The following is a 24,556-nucleotide window of genomic DNA, read 5'->3' as shown; positions in this document are numbered from 1 at the left end:
CACCAGGACTATAGCGTGCGCTTACAATAAATTCAAATTCTTCAATAATATATTCAAGTCAGTTTTATCAAGTTATTTAGAGTGAAGCATCACAAGTTCATTCGTTGTCATACATGAATTATGTACACAATAAACAATTTAAATCATCATTATATCACTGTTTACATAAATTGTACTAAATAATATATACAATGAAATATATAATATAATAAAACCCAATGCATTTCGGGGCTGAAGCCCCTTCGTCAGGGGTCTGTCAAAAAGAAAGGAAAAAAGAAACTCAGTTACTCTTAATGCCTGAGAGGAACATGCGACTTCTACATTTTATGTAACTTAACAATTCTTACCACAAGTATAGGGTCAACAACTTCTTATTGAGGTGATTTGTATTGTATGACAACGTGACATCTAAAGAAAATATGTCACTTTAATACTTATGTTTTAGGAAATACAGATATCTTTTAGTTATCTGAGCTAGAAATGGGTTTACCTGAGCCTTTTTTTTCGAGCTGGGTATCTGCAACAAAATATATTAGGGTAAACGTTAAGGCAAAGTAATCGTGAATAAAAGAACGGAACAAAGCTTTATTAACTACGCTATACGTCATCCTTCAGGAAAGCGCGTTGGAAATGCTCACCTGTAGAGAATCTTGTAAATGCGTGTACGGAAAACCCTATATGAAATGAAGAGATGCGAGGACTGATGAGCTTTATGCAATACGTTAAACAAATCTAGTTTAAAAGTTCTCACAAATTTAGAAATAAGATGTACCTGCGAGCTTCTTCCAAGAGTATCGGTCTTGCTACTTTGAATATATGTGTTCGGCTGTGGGAAAAGAAGCGAACGCATTTAAAAAACTGCTCCCTGGTCTTGTATAATACGTTAATACTTGCTCAAGATTGCGAGCTTACCGTGTAAATAGAAGCGTCTCGTTGAATACAATGTCCGAGGTTGAATGCGCCGACCGGAGTGAGCCGAGCTTATAAGTCCTTTCTTGTTTGTTAGTTACTCGCTATGGTGAGATGGACAACGGACACATCCGCGTCACAATTTAACATACGCCATTACTAAGAGGTAAAAATCGACTATTCAATCCTATTGCGAACTCCTTACATAGTTAATGTGGGCTAAATACGACGTCGTCCGACTAATAGCTGTACACTTGAGATGAAATGAAATAAAATAAAAGAAAAATAGGATAGCTCAAAAGAAAAAGAACAACAAAGTTCAATGGGTGCAGATCAAACAAAATACCAGCATTAGTTAGAATGCATAATCCTGCCTATTTACAATCTTTTATTGATGAACCTCAATCCTAAGCTAGTATGCCCTTTGCAGACTCATATGTGCCTACGTGCGTTTGTATAGTCAAGGAGTATGTTTGATGCGTCGCTGTGTCAAGTATGCATACACCTCACGGTGGGTTCGAGTCCCTCGAGGGTCCTATTACAGAATTATTTACAAATAACAAGTCATTTCCATTTTATCATTTAACCCGTTAGGGGTCAAAGTTTGTAATTTCCGTATCAAAAAGGCTTCTCTTTGGAGAAGGATCTTCGCATTATCCTGTCCTAATCGCTGTGGAACAAGCTCGATGATTTGAAATCTCAATTGGGCTATGGTATGCCCTGTGTCCATCCAATGCTTTGCTAACGGAGAAGTAATGTTCTTATTACGAATCCGACTTTTGTGCTCAGACAGTCATAGTTTGAGTTTCCTATCTGTCTTCCCAACGTACAATAACCAACATGGACATTTGATTGAGTAAACTACGTGTTCTGAGTTGCAACTGGTGGTATGTCGCAGTGGAATTCTTTTGCCTGTACGTGCGTGCAATAAAGTATTTCCCAATATAGCATTATTGCAGTTCTTGCAATTAAAGCATCGAGTTGTGCCTTTGTAGGTTTCTGGCTTATGAATATTCATCTCATTTCTTAGTGGTTTACTTAGCATTTCCTTCAGATTCTGTGCTCGTTTATAAGCAAACAAGGGCTTATCGATGAACAATGCTCCAAAGTCCTTTTCAACTTACAGAATCTCCCATCTTTTCTGAATTATTCTTTTTATGTCTTCTGAGGCTGTCGAATATTTTGATACAAAAACCATTCTCTTATTCACTGTTTTAGGTTTTTTTTGCAAAAGTTCTGTCCTTGGGATTGTTTTAATTTTTTCAATTTGCGCCTCAAGCAATTTTTTCGGATATCCCCTGTCCAGATATCTTTGCTTTTGTTCTTCTAGACTTTTTTCACATTTCACGTTGTCAGATGATATCCTCTTTATCCTCATGAACTGTGATATTGGTAAATTGTTGATTAGACTAGCAGGATGAAAACTTCCATAAAGCAAGGCTGTGTTCCTATCAGTTGATTTTTTGAAAAGTTTTGTCTGGATTTTATTGTCCACTAGCTCTACCATGACGTCCAGAAATGGTAAGGATGTAATGCTGATGTTGTGTGTGAATTTTATCCTGGCCTACGTGCGTTTGTATAGTCAAGGAGTATGTTTGGTGTGTCGCTGTGTCAAGTATGCATACACCTCACGGTGGGTTTGAGTCCCTCGAGGGTCCTATTACAGAATTATTTACAAAAAACAAGTCATTTCCATTTTATCATTTAACCCGTTAGGGGTCAAAGTTTGTAATTTCCTTATCCAAAAGGCTTCTCTTTGGAGAAGGATCTTCGCATTATCCTGTCCTAATCGCTGTGGAACAAGCTCGATGATTTGAACTCTCAATTGGGCTATGGTATGCCCTGTGTCCATCCAATGCTTTTAGGATTGAGGTTCATCAATAAAAGATTGTAAATAGGCAGGATTATGCATTCTAACTAATGCTGGTATTTTGTTTGATCTGCACCCATTGAACTTTGTTAATCTTTTTCTTTTGAGCTATCCTATTTTTATTTTATTTTATTTCATTTCATCTCAAGTGTACAGCTATTAGTCGGACGACGTCCTATTTAGCCCACATTAATTATGTAAGGAGTTTGCAATAGGATTGAATAGTCAATTTTTACCTCTTAGGAATGGCGTCCATTAAATTGTGACGCTGATTTGTCCGTTGTCTATCTCACCATAGCGAGTAACTAACAAACAAGAAAGGACTTATAAGCTCGGCTCACTCCGGTTGGCGCATTCAACCTCGGACATTGTATTCAACGAGACGCTTCTATTTACATGGTAAGCTCGCAATCTTGAGCAAGTATTAACGTATTATACAAGACCGGGGAGCAGTTTTTTAAATGCGTTCGCTTCTTTTCCCACAGCGGTACACATATATTCAAAGTAGCGAGACCGATACTCTTGGAAGAAGCTCGCAGGTACATCTTATTTCTAAATTCGTGAGAACTTTTAAACTAGATTTGTTTAACGTATTGCATAAAGCTCCTCAGTCCTCGCATCTCTTCATTTCATATAGGGTTTTCCGTACACGCATTTACAAGATTCTCTACAGGTGAGCATTTCCAACACAATTTCCTGAAGGATGACGTATAGCGTAGTTAATAAAGCTTTGTTCCGTTCTTTTATTCAAGATTACTTTGCCTTAACGTTTACCCTAATATATTTTGTTGCAGATACCCAGCTCGTATAAAAGGCTCAGGTAAACCCATTTCTAGCTCAGATAACTGAAAGATATCTGTATTTCCTAAAACATAAGTATTAAAGTGACATTTTTTCTTTAGATGTCACGTTGTCATACAATACAAATCACCTCAATAAGAAGTTGTTGACCCTATACTTGTGGTAAGAATTGTTAAGTTACATAAAATGTAGAAGTCGCATGTTCCCCTCAGGCATTAAGAGTAACTGAGTTTCTTTTTTCTTCTTCTTTTTTCCTTTCTTTTTGACAGACCCTTGACGAAGGGGCTTCAGCCCCGAAATGCATTGGGTTTTATTATATATTTTCATTGTATATATTATTTAGTACAATTTATGTAAACAGTGATATAATGAAGATTTAAATTGTTTATTGTGTACATAATTCATGTATGACAACGAATGAACTTGTGATGCTTCACTCTAAATAACTTGATAAAACTGACTTGAATATAATATTGGAGAATTTGAATTTATTGTAAGTGCACGCTAGAGTCCTGGTGACCTTAGGTACCAGGCCATAAATGTTATTATTTCATAGTGAACAGGCACTAATCTAGCGAAGCACACATACCGTACAAACACCAAAAACACTTGATTAAACTGAGTGCAGTACCCGTACTCATTCATTGTTGCATTCTATACAAGGGCTTAGTACACTGCACAAAATGTAGTTGTTTATTATTGTTCATTCGACAACAGCCCTGGGTAGGTAGAATAAACAATCACATCAGGACCCGAGCTCAGGCACTGACTAACGGGTCCAATTTAATGTATATCCTGGACCAGACCTTTTTTTAGACACAGGAGCATCTCCATAGATTTTGGAAGATCGACCCATGCCTGAATTCTATCCCAGCTGAATAACTACTCCATCCTGAGAATGACGCTAGCCTGTTACAAGACTGCTACCAGATGACACACACCCTCAGGTAAGTGGGGAGTTAGAGTATTCCAAGGCATTGTGGCAGACTTGCACACCCCAAGCTCAAAGGGATAGGAAGCACTAGGAGCGCGCAACGCGGCGAACAAAGATTTCCGCCCCCTGAAGAGCTCCGCGCTGACAAGCAGCGCTCGTTTAGGAAGGACCTGTTTTGCGGCGAAGTTTCGGTGCTATTTTAGTGGATTCTGCTGTCGGAAGCAAGCCCCTGCATATGGGTATGCTTTCAGAGTCCTCCATGATGTGTTTTGGCTAATTATCGGCTGAAATACATTTCCCTCGATAACAGCCGCCATTTTGTTTTTTTACTGGCTTTTATTCGCAGCGTTTTTTTTTACCTTTCTGCGGCTTCTTTTCTCCATGGCTTGCTTTGCTGTTTAAATGCTGGTGAACTCTTTTCCTTTTGCTCATTGGAAAAGATGCTTCATTTGTGAAATTTCATGGGCACCTTTTTTTGGATATTTTAATTCACCTCAAGTTTATACATGCGTCATGGTTCCTCAATCCATATGACGTATTTACCAGATGCTGCTGCACTGTATCAGGACTAATTCAAGTTGCTGCCTTTTTGCTACTGCTTTATATACTGGTGGTTTCCTTACAACTTGTCAATAAACTTTCCCCTTTGGGTGAACTTGTAAGCTAACCACAGTTTAGACCATGCACATACACAATCAATTCAGTACCACAAATTAAGAGCAGCAAATGATATACATGATACAGTCATACAAAGAATGTACATTTTGTTTTGGTATATTAAAAACAGTGTTAAAAACAATCATAATAAGTAAACAATAATGCACAATGATACACAAAAAATTGATCACAAATAATGGGACAATACACAAGGAAAATGATTCCAATTAAAAAGGGAGAAATACAGTAGTCCGAACACAATACTAAATCACACTCCAAATTGTACGTTAGTTTCTAATTGGAGGAGTTTCTTTGTTCAATAACTTAGCGTGTCTGTGCCCAACATTGCATCGACGCGTTTTGGTATGGCAAATATTATTCATACCGAAACGCGTCGATGCCCTGCTTAAGAAAACCTCTGAGGATTTGGAAAATCGCAAGAGGCGTAATAATTTGTGCATTTATGGTATTCCGGAAGGTTCGGAGGGGTCTGATATCATCCAATTTTTGAAGGCTCAAGTCCTTCCTATTTCTGGCCTTCCTAAGCACTTGGATGTCAATATTCAAAGGGCCCATCGTTTAGGACCAAGGAATTCTTCTTCTTCTTCCAAACCCAGAGGCATCATTAATTACTTCCTTCTTTATTCAGACCTCATGACTATCCTTCACTCTGCTAAACAACACAAACAGTTGCTTTGGACTGGACATAAAATTTTCATTACTCAAGATGTTTCTAAACCAACTGCTGCGCGACGGAAAGAGTTTCTAGACCTGAGACCTGCTCTTCGATCAATGAACGCCCGATATGGCCTTATCCATACCTGCTTCTTCAAAGTGACCTACAAAGAAAGAACTTTTAGCTTTGAAGATCCGGCTGATCTTCGGAAATTTATCCATACCCATAGAGAGGAATCCATGGACCTCAGCAAATCCTAACTTCTTTGTTTTCATGTTTGCTGCTTTTTATTGTTCTGTTTTCTGTTCCCTGTTGTAATGCAGTTCCTGTTCTTCTATTTTTTTTCACAGTTTTCCCTTTCATAGTCCTTGTTGTACAATCCATTTTTCATTTGTGATGCTCCGATGTTTGTACTGTGCCTTCCTTCCGCTGCCCCACCATCCTAACTGTTTGGTAAGTTCCCTTCATTTGTCTTACTTGGTTACTTGTGGTCTTTAGAATTTTTTCTATTTTGTTCTTTTTATCTATTATTGTTTCTCAGGTCACCATATCTTCCTCTTCTCTTCTGCTCCTGCAGTTATCTTGTTTTACGCTGCTCCCCCTCCCACCTCATTGTTGTTCATTTCTTTGTCTTTACATGGCTGAGGTCATTTGGCTTTTTGTCATCTCCTTTTTATTATCTTACCTTTCTGGAGTCCTTGTCTCCCTTTCCTTTTCTCCTTTCTCTAACTCTTATCTTCTTTTTTTCTTTCTTTCCCCTCTTTCCCTCCCTTTGATTTCCTACAGATGATTTCTTTTTATATCTGTGCCTCTTCTTTTCCTCTGATCCTTTTTATCATTCCTTCCTGCTTTATTGCTCTTTCTCTATTCCCCCCTGAAGCTTTTATAATCCTTTGCCTACTCTATTCTTATCTACATAAATGAATGGTCTTCGAATTATTTCATGGAATGTAAAAGGTCTTCAAAATCCTATAAAAGAACAACGTGTCCTTTCTCATCTAGCGAGATTAAAATGTCAAGTTGCTTTGTTGCAAGAAATGCATTTATCTCTACAGGAATTGTCTTCATTGCGCAAACAAAGGGTGGGAGCAGTTTTCTGTTCCCCAGCTGTTACTAAAAAAAATGGTGTTATCATTTTATTTCATAAATCACTGACTGTTCAGTCGTTGAATGAGTCACACGATACTGATGGCAGATGGTTGTTTTTGGATTGTATTGTAAATAATGTTAAGCTTTCATTTTGCAATGTCTATGGCCCTAATGGTATTAACCCCACCTTTTGGAATGATTTTTCATCGCTCCTCTCTTCACATGCTACTGAAGATTTAATTGTGGGGGGTGATTGTAACCAGTAACTAGATCCCTTTTTAGACAGGAAATCACAAACCAAATATGTACCCAAAAAGATGCAAAAAGCTTTTCATAAAGCAATTTCTTCCAGAGGCCTTATTGACTCCTGGAGAATATGTGACCCTGACTCTCTTGAGTTCTCCTTTTTTTCTCCAGTTCATTCCTCACATTCACGTATTGATTATATCTTTCTCACCCAAGATGACTTTCAGTTTATTAATAATTCAGAAATAGGTTCCATTCTCATTTCCGACCACGCCCCTGTCATTTTGGATATCCCTCTCCTACTCCTACTTCCCAGCGTTGGTGCTTTAATAACTCTCTCCTTCTAGATTCTCAATTTGTTGAACACTTTTCGTTATGGAAGAATTTTTTCACACTAACCTACACTTCACTTCTGAGTTTCACTTCATTTGGGACGCCGTTAATGCTGCCGCTAGGTGCTGTATTATTGAATTTGTATCCCGTAAAAAGAAAAAAGCCATTGCTCTTTCCTATCAAATTCTCAAACAAATTAAAGAACTTGAACATCTTTATTTCACTACTAATTCCCCTGACACGTGTCTTTTCTTATCAAAGCCAAGATGCAATACAACAAACACTCCTGGGATTCTGCCTTCAATAACCTTCTCAAATTTAATTCTAAAATGTACGGTGGGCGCAATAAGGCAGGCAAATCACTTGCAAACTATCTCAAAATTAAAAAGTAAAAATTGTATCTATTACTGATTCACATGGTACGTTGCAGTCCTCTGACGCTAACATCCTTGATTGTTTTGTTCAATACTATTCTACTCTTTACACTCCAGAATCCAGTCCCTCTACTGCACAAATTGATTCTTTCTTTCAATCCATCCCCAAATCACTTGATAATCCTGTTGACCTTTCCTCCTTATTTTGGAGAAAGAAATTCTTACCGCTATTACTCTTTTGCCCAAAGATAAAACACCTGGTCCAGATGGCTTTACGGTGCGTTTCTATCTTCATTTAAAAAATGTTTTAATACCACATTTACTTTAGTTGATTAACTCTTTTCTTGCCAATGAGAGTCCAAGGGATCTTTTACTCAAGCCATGCTCTGTCTCATTCCAAAAAAAGACAAAGACCCCTCTCTCTGTAAAAACTATTGGCCCATATCCCTTATTATTACTGACTGTAAAATACATCCAAAAATGTTAGCCTTGCGGATTAATCACATTATCCCTGATCTTATCAATATTTATCAGTCTGGATTTGTTAAAGGTAGATCTATTACGGACAATTCCAGAACTCTTCTTAATATTATACACCTTGCTTCTATTACATTGGACGCTGAGAAGGCATTCGATCGAGTAAATTGGGATTTTATGTTTGGAGCATTGCGATGGCATGGTTTTAGTCCCCCTATTATTCTTCATATTCAATTGGCTTACTCTGCTCCTTCTACCTCTATTTTGGTAAATGGCTCACAATCTGACTATTTTTCCTCCGTAGAGGTACTAGACAGGGTTGCCCCCTCTCACCCCTTCTTTTCGTTCTAGCCTTAGAACCTTTTTTGGGAAAAATTTGGCGTTCTTCCTCTTACACTGGTTTCATTTACAAAAACGTTGAGATTAAATACACAGCTTATGCAGGTGACATTTTATTCTATATCTCCAATCCACTCACTTCTTTACCATTTTTCTTTTCTTTACTACAGGATTATTCCTTAGTCTCAGGTTATAAATTGAATATAGATAAAACCGATGTCTTGCCTCTCCATACATTTTGTCTTTCTCATCTTTTCCAGGGATCTGGTTTTGAATGGAATCCTTGGTATTCTATACGCTAACACTATTAAAGAAACCATTAAAATTAATCATAAAGACATACTTAAAAAAGTTTCCTCCCTCATAGATGGTTGGTCTCCCCTCTTCTTATCCTGGTGGGGGAGGCTTGCAACTATTAAAATGATGTTACTTCCTATTGTTAACTTCTACCTTTCTATTTTTCCAATTTCTTTACCACATTACTTTTTTAAATCCATTAACAGTCTATTAATTAAATTCTTGTGGAACAATCGTAAAACTCGGATATCTCTCACCTGCCTTCAACAACCAAAAAACTTGGGTGAGGTAAATTTCCCCAACATTGCTCGCTTTCATTCAGCCTTCACTCTTAAAAAAATATGGCCTTTTTTGGCTGATACTCTCTCTACCCCTCTACTGCCTGGAGTTCTCTAGAACTCGAGCAACTCTCCCCTTTTTCACTCCATACAGCTACTAGTTTGTCTCACCCTCCGACACGTTTTCTTGCCCCCACTCTTAAACATTCTAAAGCACTTGCACTATCTTTGTCTCGCTCTTTTCTCTCTCAAGCTGACCTTCACTCTCTTACTCCTATCTGGTATAATAGATCCCTAAAAATTAACAACAGAGCGCTTTTCTGGAAGGAAGGGATTGATAAAGGTATCATAACTTATAATCAATTAATTATTGATAACTCCTTGACAACCTTCTCTCAGATTCGTGACACCTTTCATCTCTCTAATACACATTCTTTTTAATATCCTCTGCTCACACGTATCCTAACTGACATTATTTCCCAAAATACTTTGTTATCTTCCTCGCCCCAACTTCCTCCCCTCCTCCAGATTTTTCTCTCCCTCTCAGAGCTGCCGGGATTTATAAAATACTTTCTCAACCTACCACTATTTGGATTAAATCATAGCTTGAAGCTATTATGGCAGCAAGACCTGGCTCATGAACTTTCCTTGCAAGTATGGGATAATATTTGGTCCAAAGTACACACAGTCTCCCGATCCGCCACCACTATACAGACTTTTTTTTTACAACAGACTTTTTTTTACTCCTTCTGATTCATACAAGTTTAAGTTACTTGACTCTAAAAAATGTTGGTCTTACTCTCATGAGAATAGTGATTTTTCACATATGTTTTTTCATTGTCCATTAGTCAAATCCTACTGGTCCCGAATTTGGTCACAGTTGAACAACATCTTAGCTACTGACTTCCCTTTTGAAATTATACACATTTTTTTGGGTGGTTCCTCACCTATTTGGTATGTTCACTGTAATGTTCGTAAATTTATAAATCTTGTTATAGTGATTTCTTTTCAGATTATCACTACCGTGCCTTTGCCACTACGGTTCCTTTATTAATTAATAGAGATTTGGTTTGGATGCCGTTAACTGATTTTCTTTCCAGAGGTGTCACATAACTGTTTTGTATTTATAGAACTGTTTTGCACCTGTAGTTTTGTTTTATATTGTTAGAACTGTTTTGCATATACATTAACTTTAAGTATAGAGCTCATTTATAGGATGTCCCTTTTCCTCCTTTTCTTCTTCTTTCTTCTCTTTTTTTCTCTTTCTTTTTCTTCTTTTTCTTTCTCCCTCCTCTCTTTTCTCCCTTAAAACAAAATCCCCTTTAAAAGCTACTTCCCTTAGTACAGATTATTTATTTTCCCCCTTTGGGGTTGTTGTTTCAGTTGTTCTATTTAATCAGTTCTTAACTCATTTTACTGCCATTTATTTGTACTGATGTTTTACTTTGTATTTCTTATTTAATAAAGCTTTCTAAACTCAAAGGATAGGAAGCACTAGATAGGAGTACAGTTATATTAATACATATATAATCAATTTAATAGCACAATGGTTGAATTGTTTATATTCTTCACTTGTAATGCTGTTTACACTGTTTTGTTTCCTTTTATTACTCATTGCAGCTCTCTTATTTTATCGATCGAGGAGGTACTTCTGGTAGCCCTCCCTAGACCAAAAGGGAGAAAACTTACGTGGAAATTTCTCCAGCTTGGGCTGGTGCTGGCCAAGTGGAAAAAAGCAATCAGGTGGATGAATTTGACGCCCCCCATGGTGGAGAGCTGGGCCAAAGACTTTAGGGAATGGGCAACAGTGGAGCTAATCCGCATAAGGCGAGTTCGGAGGGATGAAAAGTTGGAAGATTATTCGAGGTGCTGGTATACCATGCTCACTGAGTTCACTTTGGGAGAGGTTCTCACCTCACAAGGGATGGAGGGGACTCAAGCTGACCATGCCGGCTTGGGGATGGTAGTGCCATCTGGGAGCACCCGTAGTCCGAGAATGTAATAGAAGCACTACAATAGCGAGACGTAGTTTGAATTATGGTACATGGTATGGGGGAGTTTCCTTCTTGTGACCCTGGAGGGAAGGGGAGGGGCTTGTTATAAGGTAAAATGTTATGATTTATTTCCATGAGAGACACTGTTGGACACAGTATTATGTTTCATTATTGCAAGCTTTCAATTGTGAACTGGTCTTATCCCTATAAGGAATGTATTACGCATTTTGGTATAATCACCTGCGATGTGCAATTACAGTCATGGTCTTATTGTGTTTCTGGACGACTAATAAATCTAAAATAAAAATAAATGTTTTTTTTTAAAAAACCTCTGAGGCAATATAACCTATAAGGTCAGTTATGGAACCATGAAAACTATGGGCTTCTACATCTGGCTCACACCAATTCTTTACAGTTAATATGCCCTGAAACCTTTCTTGGAAATAGTTCTCAATGATGATAGACCAAGCTGACCCTGAGTCTGGCATAAGTTCCGAATCCTTCTCTAAAAACCTGACTGTACATATAGGTGACCTCCTGTCCTTAACTTCTTCACCACAGGGCTCACCCACCGACACGGTAATGCTTTTCTCCTTTTCATTAGCCTTGTCCTGATTGCATGCACACCTCAGAGACGAAACTTCAACTGCACCTATAGCTGCAGTTTTTTTTCTAGTCATCCTTGCACACACAGGCAAAATGCACTACACTTCTACACTTGATGCATTCTTTTCCTATAGCAGGACAGTGCAAAGATGACGCCACATGACTGAAACTCCCACACCTGTAATACAAAATAGTTCAGTCCTTCTTCATGGTTTGACATATCTGCGGGAAGAGTTAACTACACATCTCATCCACACTTTTCTCATTCTCTATTCTGACATCCTGAACAGACTTCATCCATTTTTATGATTGCTCAATAGCTTTAGCCATTCCAATAGCATCTTGTAGATTAGGATTCACTAACACCCAAAGTTGTCTTGTTTTTTTTTCTTTTTACATTTACAATTATCTGATCCCTGATCATCTCATCACAAATGACCTCAAAATTACAATTGAGAGACAGTGTTGTAAAAGCGGTCAAGAAATCATCAAAAGACTACCTCCCTCTGGACACCAGTATAAAACCTATACCTATTAAGAGCAATGCTGGTGGTAGGTTTCAATCTATGTTGCATATGAGCTAGAGCTTCTTCTAAACTACTTAGTTCTTCAACTTCCCGAAGTACAGGTAAAGTTCAGAATATTGCTTGCCCCTCAGACTCAATACAATGCAGTAAAATAGTTTTTTTTTCTTTCACTACCCATTCTGTCCCAATAAATAGCCATCATATATGTCAAAAACTCCTCTTTCATCTAGACCAGATAACTGCTCACAGCACCGCCCGCCACAATGCTGGGAATGCACTGTGTGCATTGTCATGCTCAAGGTGACAGGCACCATGCGATGCCTGCCACCTTGTCCATGACAGTGTAGTGGGGTACCATAGATACCCCCTCATGTGCACCCCCCTTCCCCAATACCCTGGGGGTCTGCAACGGGCCCCCAACAGCAACATCCGCATGCCATTCTGTGGCGGCATCACCGCCATGGAAAGGCTGCTACCCGCACCCATGCTAATATGAATGGCAGTGTCTAGCAGACACCGCCACCATATCTAACCCCTTTTCCGCCCGGTCGACTGGTCGACCGGCAGAAAACCGGCGGACGGTCTTTCCATCTGCCAGGGTCCCCCCGCCATACTAATATGGCGGGGAAATGGGTGGTGGGTGGAGGGAAATGTAGGGCGGATCGCCACCACCATGCCCTACATCGTAATCAGCGCAGCGGGCACGCCGCTGGTGCACTGAAGGCGCGCCTAAGGCAAGCCCGTCTGCTCCCGTCCATGCCCAGCTTCAGAACCCCTGGACCTCGCACCACCCACAAAGCCTGCAACCGGTACGATGCTAACACCCTCATCGCACTCAACCACGGACGACCACTCAGCTGCCACAAGGCCGCCGCTAATTGCACCCACGGCCCCTTCACCTGCCGGAACTGTAGCTTCTCCTGCGCCAAAGACGCTGAGATACCCGCCGCGACGGAACCCAACCAGCTCCAATGCATCCTGCTCAACACCCGCTCCACACGCAAACACGCAGTCGAGCTCTGGGACCTACTCAACACCTCATCGCCAGACATCGCCTTCCTGACCGAGACCTGGATGAACGAAGCCTCCTCCCCAGACATCGCAGTGGCCATCCCCGACTGATACAATATCACCCGCAGAGACCACACCAATGGAGTCGGAGGAGGAATCGCCATCATCCACAAGAACACCCTCAGAGTCTCCACAAACACCGCCGACACACTCAACACCGCCGAACACATGCACTTCCAGATCCACACGGACCCCAAGACCACCCTAAGAGGCACCCTTGTCCACAGACCACCCGGGCCCCGTCCCCAATTCTGCAACCCCATCGCCGACCTCATCAGCACGCACGCACTGACCTCCACCAACTGCATCCTCTTCGTCGACCTGAACTACCACCTGGAAAATAACAACAACAGCAACTCCTCCACCCTGATCGACAACCTCACCACCCTCGGACTGACACAGATCGTCACAGTACCTACCCACATCGCACGACACATGCTCAATGCCATCTTCTCCTCCAGCCCCCTCGTTGCCTTCAGCCACGCCTCCGAACCCACCTGGACCGACCACCGCTGCGTCCATTTCACCTTCCAGAAACCCGTCACACGTCACCGTACCCTTCAGATCCCCCAACGTCGCTGGGGCAAGGTCACCAAGGAACTCCTACAGACACACCTCGAACTGAACCCACCGACTAACCCCACAGACCCTGAGGATGGGGCCCACACCCTCAGACTCTGGATGTAAAACTGCACCAACACCCTGGCCCCTATAAGACAGCGCACCAACAGGGACACCAGCAGAGAGCCAGCTGGTTCACCCCGGAACTCCCAGCCTCCAAGCGCACCTGTCGGAAACTGGAAAACATCTGGCATAAGGAGAAGACACCTGACAGCCACGCAGCCCACAAAGACGCCACCCGCAACCACCACAACCTCATCAGGACTACCAAGAAGGCCTCCTTCAAAGACCGACTCGACAACAACGCACACAACAGCAAGGAACTCTTTAACATCGTGAAGGAGCTCTCCAACCCCAGCTCCTGCACCATGGGCATCCCACCATCTCAAGCCCTGTGCGACGCCTTCTTCCACAATAAGATCATCGACATTCATGACAGCCTCATTCCTCGGACCATCCCTGCTAACCTCACCACACCGGACCCACTGAACCCCACCGAACACGACCACCTCACTACGTGGACCAACGTGAACACCGAGGACACTATCAAGACCATAAGCACCATCCACTCAGGCGCCCCATCTGACCCTCTCCCCCACAACGTTGTCAACAAAGCCGCCAGCTCTGTAGCACCCTACCTGCGTAACATCATCATCCTCTCTTTCGAGACTGCAATCTTCCCTAAGAGCTGGAAGCACGCCAAGATCAACGCCCTGCTGAAAAAACCCAAGGCAGACCCGAGCGACCTCAAGAACTTCCGGCCCATCTCCCTGCTTCCGTTCCAAGCCAAGGTCAGCGAGAAGATCGTCAACACCCAACTTACCCGATACCTGGAAGACAACAGCATCCTTGACCCCTCCCAGCCAGGCTTCCGCAGGAACCACAGCACCGACACCGCCCTCATCGCCGCCACAGACGACATCAGACTCCTACTCGACAACGGCGAGACCTCCTGGACCTCTCCGCCGCCTTCGATACCGTCTGCCATCACACACTACGCACACGCCTCTCCGACGCAGGGATCCATGACAAAGCCCTGGTCTGGATCACCTCCTTCCTCTCCGACAGAACCCAAAGGAACCGCCTCCCCCGTACCACTCCGGAATCACCAAGACCATCTGCGGTGTCCCACAAGGATCTTCCCTCAGCCCGACGCTTTTTAACGTTTACATGGCACCACTCGCACACATCGCCAGACTACACAACCTCAACATAATCTCCTACGCCGACGACACGCAGCTGATCCTCTCCCTCACCAAGGATCCCCTCACCGCCAAAGCCAACGTCCACAGTGGTATGAAGGTCGTCGCCGACTGGATTCAAACTGAACACGGACAAGACAGAGATCGTCATCCTCTGGCCCAACCCCTCAGCATGGGACGACTCCTGGTGGCCTGCATCTCTGGGCACCCCACACCTACCAACCTTGCACGCAACCTTGGAGTCATCCTCGACCCGAAGCTCAGCATGACCAACCAAGTCAACGCAGTGTCCTCCACCTGCTTCCACATGTGTGTGTGTGTGTGTGTGTTTCGATTTATATAGCTCACTTTAACCCAGGGGCCTCAAGGCGCTTGCTTAGGGAACCCGTCCTGGTATTCCCCTGTGAGATACCCCGGCCGGGTATCCACAAGGTGAAAGCCAGGCATCCCGCCGCGAGGGGCCGTAGTGGAGATTAAGCAAGCTATTGCCCAGAGTCGCAGAGTGTGACCTCGTGAGTCGAGGAGGCACCAGAGCGAGAATTGTCGACTCCGTGGAATTTTTGAGCCCGAGAGCCGCCGAGGCGGGGAATCGAACCCTGGTCCACGGACGATCTCAGCTTCTGGGTCTGCCGCCTCTAACCACTGAGCCACATCCTCCTCATGCTCCGCAAGATCTACAGATGGATCCTGACAGACACATGTAAAACCGTCACCCACGCCCTCATCAGCAGCAGACTCGACTACAGCAACGCCCTCTACGCCGGAGCCCCATCCAATCTCATCAACAGACTTCAAAGAATCCAGAACGCCTCTGCACGCCTGATCATCAACGTACCGCGCCGAGACCTCATCTCCCCCCACCTGAGAATCCTGCACTGGCTCCCCGTAGACAACAGAATCAGTTTCAAACTCCTGACCCACGCCCACAAGGCACTTCACAACACTGGCCCTGCCTACCTCAACGACCGACTCTCATTCTACGTACCCAACAGGAAACTCTGCTCCGCGACCTGTCTCTGGCCCCCGTCCCACGCATTCACAGAACCACTTCCGGGGGCAGGTCCTTCTCCCACCGCGCCGCCAAAACCTGGAACTCCCTCCCCCTCCTCCTACGACAAACTGAAGACCCGTTGACCTTCAGGAGACTACTCAAGATCTGGCTCTTCGACCACTAGCTGCAGCCTTCTCCCCCCCCTCCCCCAGCGCCTTGAGACCCTCACGGGTATGTGGTGCGCTTTACAAATTCTCTGATTGATTGATTGAATCAGTCCCTTAGTGAGTAGACTCCCTCATGACTGTGGGGCCTCCTCTACGAGTGTGGAGGCCCTTTGTGGATCAGGTCCAATGTGTCTGATGATGTCTACTCTCATAAAAGATAATCCTTGGCCAGGACAGAAATCCAAAACACATACAAAGCATGTACAAGCCAGGGGCTTTTTCCGTCCATCAAATGGGACTTTTGAAAAAAACATCCAATGCAACTCAGACTTGATACATCACTGGTGCAATTCAGATAGTTCTCAATACCCACTGCTTCACAATCCTCATTCCAACCTGTCTGTTCCCTTCCTACCCCCACATCTTCCACTGTAATGCTGTGTTTCTAATGTCTTCTGTATTCATACACACTGATTTACCCCAGTTCACCATATAAATGTATGAGAAGGTCTCTATGCTCAGGTGACCACTACATGATATGTGGTTATAAACAGAGTTCTGTTCCCTTTGTGGGTGCTAGGGTCACGAATTATAAATCATACTATAATAACACTCTCACTGCTTCAACAATGTCTTACTTTGCTCCTGCTTCTAACATGTATTCTGATTTAAATCTGATTACCTCTCTGGATAATTCTATTTGTTGACAAACTCATCCCCTCAGTTTTATTCCTACTCACACTAATATAGCTTGGTAGATGTTCTTATAAGCCTGCTGTTAAAACATGGAATATAGGTAAAAGAAGAAATGAAAAATATACATAAATGATATAAACAGGGCTTTGGGTGAAATGCACATTTATGAGGTATACAGAGACAGCATCCTCCTGATTAGTCGTGGTTAAAGTGTGTCAGCATGGAGTGGGAGAAAAAATCATTCGTACAAAGCATAAACGTAAAGTCTTCGGCATGACAAATGAAGAAAATGAGATGCAGCAGGAAAGGAAGACGTTATTGATACTTTCATGATGAAGAATCGAAGGAGAGTGGCAGGACCTTAAAGAAAATAAACGAACTGCGATTGTCTTGATCACTCAATGGATGTATGCCTCCGAGTCCTACCAAATAAACTGGCATATTAATATCCTGTCCTGAAGATTGTTTACAAAAGTATCAGCCTGTAAGGTGTGGATTTATTATCAGAAAGTTCAATGGAGCAATATTTTATATACAATATTCAGGATGCAATATTCATATAGTAAAATATTCTGATAACAGGATTCTGGTGTCACAACATTGCAGTATACAATGCATCCCCCCCCCCTGAGAATAAAAAGACCAAACAAGTGTAGAGAGTGAATGATATGAAAAGAAAATGAAGTTGATTACCTCTATCAGCTGGCAACTGTAATAGTGTGCCGGCGCAGCTTATTTTACCACTAGAGTGCTGCAGTCCAAGAAGCAGGTTATATACATGAATACCACTTCTAGTCACTTAGGCTCTGCCAGCTCTTTGCTCTAAATTAAAAAAACTGCTTGCTTGAATTGATTTTGAAGTGATATGCTATCTCTCAGCTTTGGAACCTTGGCATTGGGGAACATAGCTACATGCATGGGTACACCTACACATATAAACAAGGTAAGCTTAGTGTAATTCACCTTCAATCCATTCTGTGTGGTAGCACATTAGCACATTTCCGCCCCCCTGCCTGCACCTAACTCAATGAGCAGAAGGTGGTGAAATGAAAGAAGGAGACATAGAGTGGACTATGAGAACACCCTTATAGTACTGGAAAGTGATTGAAATAGGAGAATGAGAAAAACATCAATGATCGTCTGGTGGTAAAGGGAGTAAGTGAGGGGTAGTAAAGAAGAATTAGTGTTTGTAGAATAAGGATGAAAATCAGGAGACAAAAGCAAGAAAAATAGAGCTGATGCCTTCAGCTATAGGATAGGATACAGAATAAGTACATTTATGCAGCACACCAAACGAGCAAACTGCCCCAAGGCCAATGTGCAGCCAAATGTATGGGGATGCAAAAATGAATTGATGTTGGTGTATTGTGTGTTATATGGTCTACAACAAGCAATACTCACCAGGCAGTAACTTCCTTTCTTCTCTGCTGCAATGGACAGGCTTCCAGAGATGAGAAACTGAGGGAAGCAAAAGAGAGTCCTTTTATCAGGAATCTTCCCTCACCATTTACTCAACATTGGGTCAGATACATTGAATACAATCTGCTGCTCAAGCATGCTTTTCTGCTGTAACTTCATCCATATTAAACACCTAAGCTTTGAGTAAGAAAAACAATTCACTGTGAATCATGCTTGAAAATGGACTGTGTTGTTATAGTTAGGTCAGAGTTTCCACAGAAATACAATTTTTTGTTGTGTTTATAACTTTAGAGCAGTTTGACAAATCTGCACAAAACGTTCTGTAATAAAAGTTCTATACCTAGGCTCATTCATGGAACATTTCACACTGATCCATCAATCATGGACCAAGAAAAAAAGAGGTGGCTCTATACGTATGATTTCTCATGTTAATTACCTTCAAAGACATTGCTCTGTAATACAGAAACAATTGCTGAACGGAATTACACCAAATTCAGCAAAAACATAGAACTTTACTAAGAAAGGGTGCTTGCAGTTTGTGTAAATCCAATAAATTAGCATTTAAAGAGGGATTCTGTGAAGGGGTTACTGTCTGAAAAAGTTAGATATATCTGGCCTATAGTCCTTGCGGGATAAAGAAATAGCTGCTTTTCGAGAAAGCTTATTTTTCTAGTCGGCCTTTCCAGTCTTTCCAGAAACACTTGAGCTCTACTGAAACAAGATGCTTTGCTGCCTGCAACACTGAACAAAATTACAGGTCTTGAGAACTTGGTCCCCAAGTTTTGAATTTGTAAAAACACATTTCTCATAAAGGAGCTGGTGAGCAGACCCTCACCTCTCGTTCCATGTTTGGGTAAGGAGGACCCTAATAAACTAAATTACAATAACGTTTGTGGACATTGTCTGCGTTACTGCTGTACTTCGTGAGATCCAGTGCAGCTCCAGTGTGCTACCCAGGTATTCCTGTGGTACAGCAGAAGTATTGAGTTATTGATCATAAAAAAGACATATGCAGCGAGGTTGGCACTCCTGTGGCAGGTTTGGGTGCAAGGTCTAGCCGCAGGCCCAACCCTGTGGCCAATCCTCGCTACACATGACCAAATGCCATGGCCATGTGCAGCGGGTGTTAGCTTCTAGCTGGGAATTGCGTGAAGGGCCTGGCACAGTAGGGGACCCTGTGGCAGACAGGAGGTGGGCAATGCAATGAATCCCTGCTGCACATGGATGAATGTCGCACCTGCGTCATTTGAAGTATGTGCTGTCTACAGCTGAACAAACGTTAACATTTAAACACAGACATAACAAACAATAATGGCCTATTTTTAACTAAGAAAGGTGGTTCTATGAAGAGCCTTTTTTTGAATTTTAAAACCTTTTTTCCTGCAGTTTTCAATTTATTGTAGGGGGTTTAACTAAAAGAAAATTAACAGATCATCTGAACATGGATCCAATTTAAAAAAAAAAACTTTTTGCACTCAGGTTGGTGTCCAGCTTCAAGCTTTAGGTTGATCAGATACATCTGTGACAGAAGACGTTGACGCTCCCTGTTCCTTTCCCGGTTCTCTCTTTGTACTTTTACTTCAATGTAATACAAATTTCCTTTTTCTTTTAAAAGTCAAGGACAAGTAAAGGTACAGTGTTTGGCAAAAGGTGAGTTATATGTATATGTTTAAAAGACTTAATAACAATTTCAATATGCTTTGAAATGTAACTCTGGGTGGAATTTTATGAGGTTACTTTTTAGATTGTTGTAAAAAATGTAATGTTCTTTTTAAATTATTGCATTACTTATTATATGTAGTTTTTCGACTTGGGGGTACAGTTTGTTTTATGGGTTTTGGGGCAGGTTTGTTAGGCAAGGGTGGGAGGCCAGTTGTTTTAAGGCAGAGGTTCCAGTGGCTTTTAAAGGGTTCTCTGAATGGTTAGTGTTTCAAATCTAGGTCTATGTAAGTTTCAGTGGTATTGGGGCAGTTACATTGATATATGACTGATGTAAAATCTAGTTTTTAGTCTTACAGTGCAGTAGATTCAGAATTGGTTTAGTAACATTTTAGAGTTCAGCACTGGGTGTGTATTTATGGTTCAGGGGTGTGGGTGTAGTTTCAATTAGGCAGGAGCCATGGGTACTCCAGTTTTCAGGTTCAATGTTAAGTGATTTGACAGAGGAGTACAGACAATGGATATCTATTTAGGTTTCAGGGGGTTAGGTATTACAATGTTGTATCTTTCTACTTCAGGTTTGTGAGAATTGTCTTTGAATTTTGAATATGTTTGTTATTCTTTACAAAAAATATGGATTTTCCCTTATTTTTTGGCCTTTTATGAAGGACTGGGTTACTCCATTAGGTATCTCAAGGAATTAATTTTCTAAATTTCTTTTTTTCTTTGAATTGGGTTTAGGCTGTTTTACAATTTTACATTGTAAGCTTAATGAGTTTTCCCTGGCTTGAGGAGTTGGATTGCACTCCTTTTTTTGTTTTAGCTAGAGGTGGGTGAAAATTGCACTCCGTCGGTAGAGTTTGGAGGAGTGTTGCTCACTCTGCATTCCTCTTAGGAAACATAGTTCTGTCAATGATCCCCCAACAGCTGTAATGGTGGATTTTTTATCTTGTGCGCGTCTCGCCAATGTTAACTTGGTGAGCGCAGGAAATAATTTGTGTCCCCTAGCATGATTATTGGGCACTAAAATGCCTCCTGGTGAGTTTATTCAACACGGTGGTCACTCCATATCATGACCGTTCAAGCTAAGAAAGCTGCTGCTTGAGTAGAAAATCATCTTGAGCGGCAGAAAATAACCCTTGTGCTCTGGACTGCCATTTAGTACTGTTTGTGCTGATTTTACTTCAAAGAACATGCTCCCGGAAAAATCTGCAGGAGCACCACAGCGTGCTGAATCCCAACCCCTCACAGAACTCTACGGAATGTCCCTGAGTTTTTATGCAACTCCATGCGAGTTTCACCCACCCCTAATTTTATCCCTAAAGCATTTTAGCGTTTATTCAGTGGGTTTATTTTCTGTACTATATCTGGAATGTTTGGATTTATTGCTGCAAATCTTTGAACACGACGGTTAACACGTCAAGACTTAAAAACTGTACGTTTCATAATAGATTTATCCTTCAATTTTAATTCAATGTTTCTTCTTGTGTTTATATTGAAAAATGTAGCATAACATGTTCAAATAGTCCATTCCTCACAAGTAAACCAAACAGTATGCTTTAATGACAAGATGCAGACATTTCTATACTGTTTTGGAAAATTCTAGGGCAGATTTACAAGCCCCATGTGACACATTTGCGCCGCCGCTGAGTCACTTATGTGACGCAGTGGTGGCGTAAAGCAAGCACAACGATGTGACGGGTTTACAACGTGATGCATCTAGGTAGATGCGTTACACTATAAACCCCTACGCCACATTATTCTTGGGTCTGGTATAATGTGGGCGTATGGTCGCAGTGTGGGCGTTCCGTCGCATAAAGAAAACCTCCGAAAAGTGCCTGTGTGAAATCTACAAGATTTCACTCAGTCACTTTTCCGACGCTGCTGCATCAAAACCTTGCTCCTGCTCGAAGCAGGCGTAAGGCGTGACACAGAATGTGAAAGATAGGCCGCTTTGGAACAGTGCTGGAGTTGTGTTGCGCCCCCGACACGACTCCAGCACTGCGCCAACCTTGCGCTGGCAGATACGACACGCATCTGCCTATCCTTGCACCATGGCATGATGCATTGAAAATGCGGCCCATCCATGGTGGCGCAAGGGTGGTTTTGCATGTCGCAAGTTTACTGGCACATCCCCGCTAATTTACAGAGATGTGCCAGTCCTTATAGATCTGCCTCTATTGGTGGTATTGTTGAGGCTAGTTCTTGTGCATGATGCATTCCCCTATAGGTCTGTTCTGTATTCAGTATCTCAAGAAATGCGTATGAGTTAGGGTAGCCTTTTGCTACCACTGCCTAAATGAATTATGCGATCCTTTAACATATTTTGTTTGTTTTTGCTTCTCCTTCTACTGCACTTTTTAAGCAATTCCAATATGATAATAAAAACTTCAATAGGCTGCATCAGATCTTTGTAGGAGGCTATAGTGCCATGAGAGTATGTATCTGCCCTATGGGTGATGATGTGGTATTGAACTTGTTGCCCCCCCTGTCTGAGGAGGCGTTTGATCTACTGAGCCAGAAAATTAAATCAGGCTCTCCCGCGGATCCACTTAAACCTGTTCAGCTCAGGAACATGCAGCCGGCATGCCGCACCCCAGTGCTAGCCCTTATCAATCTGTCGCTAGCTTCAGGGACCGTTCCCACTAGGTGGAAACAGGCGGTAGTCACACCCATCCTAAAGAAGGCTACCCTGGATCCTTTAAGACCTGAGAATTACCGCCCCATTTCGCTGCTACCTTGGGCCACTAAAGTTGCCGAGGCCCATGTGAACGGGATCTTGGCTGACCATCTTGCCAAAGCTAACATCTTAGACCCCACCCAAAATGGGTTTCGTGCGGGACACAGCACGGAGACTGCCTTGCTGTTTATGGTTGAACATCTGCGCTCCGTGCTGGATACTGGTCGGACGGCGGCACTCCTGTTATTAGATCTGAGTGCCGCATTCGACATGGTCTCGCACGGGATCCTTTTGCAGCGGCTTGAGGAAGTGGGAGTTAGGGGGACCGCTTTATGCTGGTTTAGGTCTTTCCTTACTGACAGATCATTCCAGGTTGCTATTCCACCCGGCAAATCCACCTCTTACCCGCTGACTCTGGGGGTCCCACAGGGATCTTCTCTGAGTCCCACCTTATTCAACTTATACGTTAGACCGTTGGCTGCGGCCGTCAAGCGTTGGGGCCTGACAATGGTCTCTTATGCGCATGACACGCAGCTGGCGGTCACATTAAGTGGGGACTCTGATGTGGAGGTCCTCAGGTTTTGCGATGGTATGCGTGCCGTGGCCAATTGGATGAATCTGAACTGTCTCCAATTGAATACTAAGAAGACAGAGGTCATGGTGGTAGGAAAGCAGGCAGGTCGGTGGAATGACAACTGGTGGCCCTCGGAATTGGGATTGACCCCATCTCCTGTAATGGAGATAAAAAATCTTGGAGTCTGGTTGGACCCGACACTCAGTTTCACTTGCCATACCAAGAGAGTGGCAGCCTCTTGCTATGGCATTATCAGGGGTCTTAGGCAAATACTCAAATGTTTCGATGCCCCCACTAGACAGCTAGTAGTCCAGGCTTCAGTATTATCCAGGCTAGACTATGCTAGTGCACTGCTGGCTGGAATTAACCAGGCTGAACTTACGCGGCTACAGCGAGTGCAAAATGCCGCAGCCAGAGCGGTGGTGGGTCTACCTAGGAGGTGTTCAGTCTCTAGAACACTGCAATCGCTACACTGGCTGCCTGTTGGCCAGAGGATCAAATTTTCTTTTTTTTTTTTTTTTTTTTTGAAAACCTTTATTTGAGGAAATGGATGCATACAAATACGGGCCTACAACCCGGGGGCCGGCCACGGAACAAAACTGGAAAGCACCATCATCAATTAAAGGCACGGAGTGCTTAGATGATATTACTTATCGCTGTAAGTCAATGTTATTAACTAACTGGAACCACTCGACATAGGATAAAAGGTGGTTAATTTTATATATTAAAGAAGAAAGAATCGGTTGTATAGGTAGCAACATGGTGTACGTAGCGGGAATAATCCAACTGGTTCATTGCAGTGCAGTCAAAAAACAATAATCATAAAGGTCCATAGCATGGAAAACATAGGTTCGCTTATAATTCCTCAGTGGTAGTATCCACGCCCGACCATATGTACCCAGAAACAGACTGAACAGCGATTCCGCAGTAATAAAAACCATCAAGGAAACTGATAAGTTGCTATAATTATACATCCCAACCCAAGAAGTAAGAAAACAAGAATAGTAAAGAGAAAGGGAAGTAGGGGGACTCCACGTTACTGTACCCGCCCCCCCAGTGGTAATAGTGA

General features: G+C 42.4%; 1 protein-coding gene across 1 annotated transcript in view; it reads right to left on the bottom strand.

Annotated features, from left to right (window-relative positions):
* LOC147740914 (membrane-spanning 4-domains subfamily A member 4A-like) overlaps positions 1-24,556 on the bottom strand; it is a 209,143-nt gene that overhangs the window by 92,866 nt on the left and 91,721 nt on the right. Inside the window, exon 4 of the mRNA XM_086936014.1 lies at positions 18,557-18,613. Within this exon, the coding sequence (XP_086792140.1) occupies positions 18,557-18,613 (57 nt within the window). The remainder of the gene's footprint in view (positions 1-18,556; positions 18,614-24,556) is intronic.

This window comes from Lissotriton vulgaris, chromosome 1_1 (genome assembly GCF_964263255.1).
Source record: "Lissotriton vulgaris chromosome 1_1, aLisVul1.2, whole genome shotgun sequence".
Taxonomy (NCBI): domain Eukaryota; kingdom Metazoa; phylum Chordata; class Amphibia; order Caudata; family Salamandridae; genus Lissotriton; species Lissotriton vulgaris.
The sequence above is the reverse complement of the archived record's forward strand: the minus strand, read 5'-3'. Positions and strand labels throughout refer to the sequence as shown.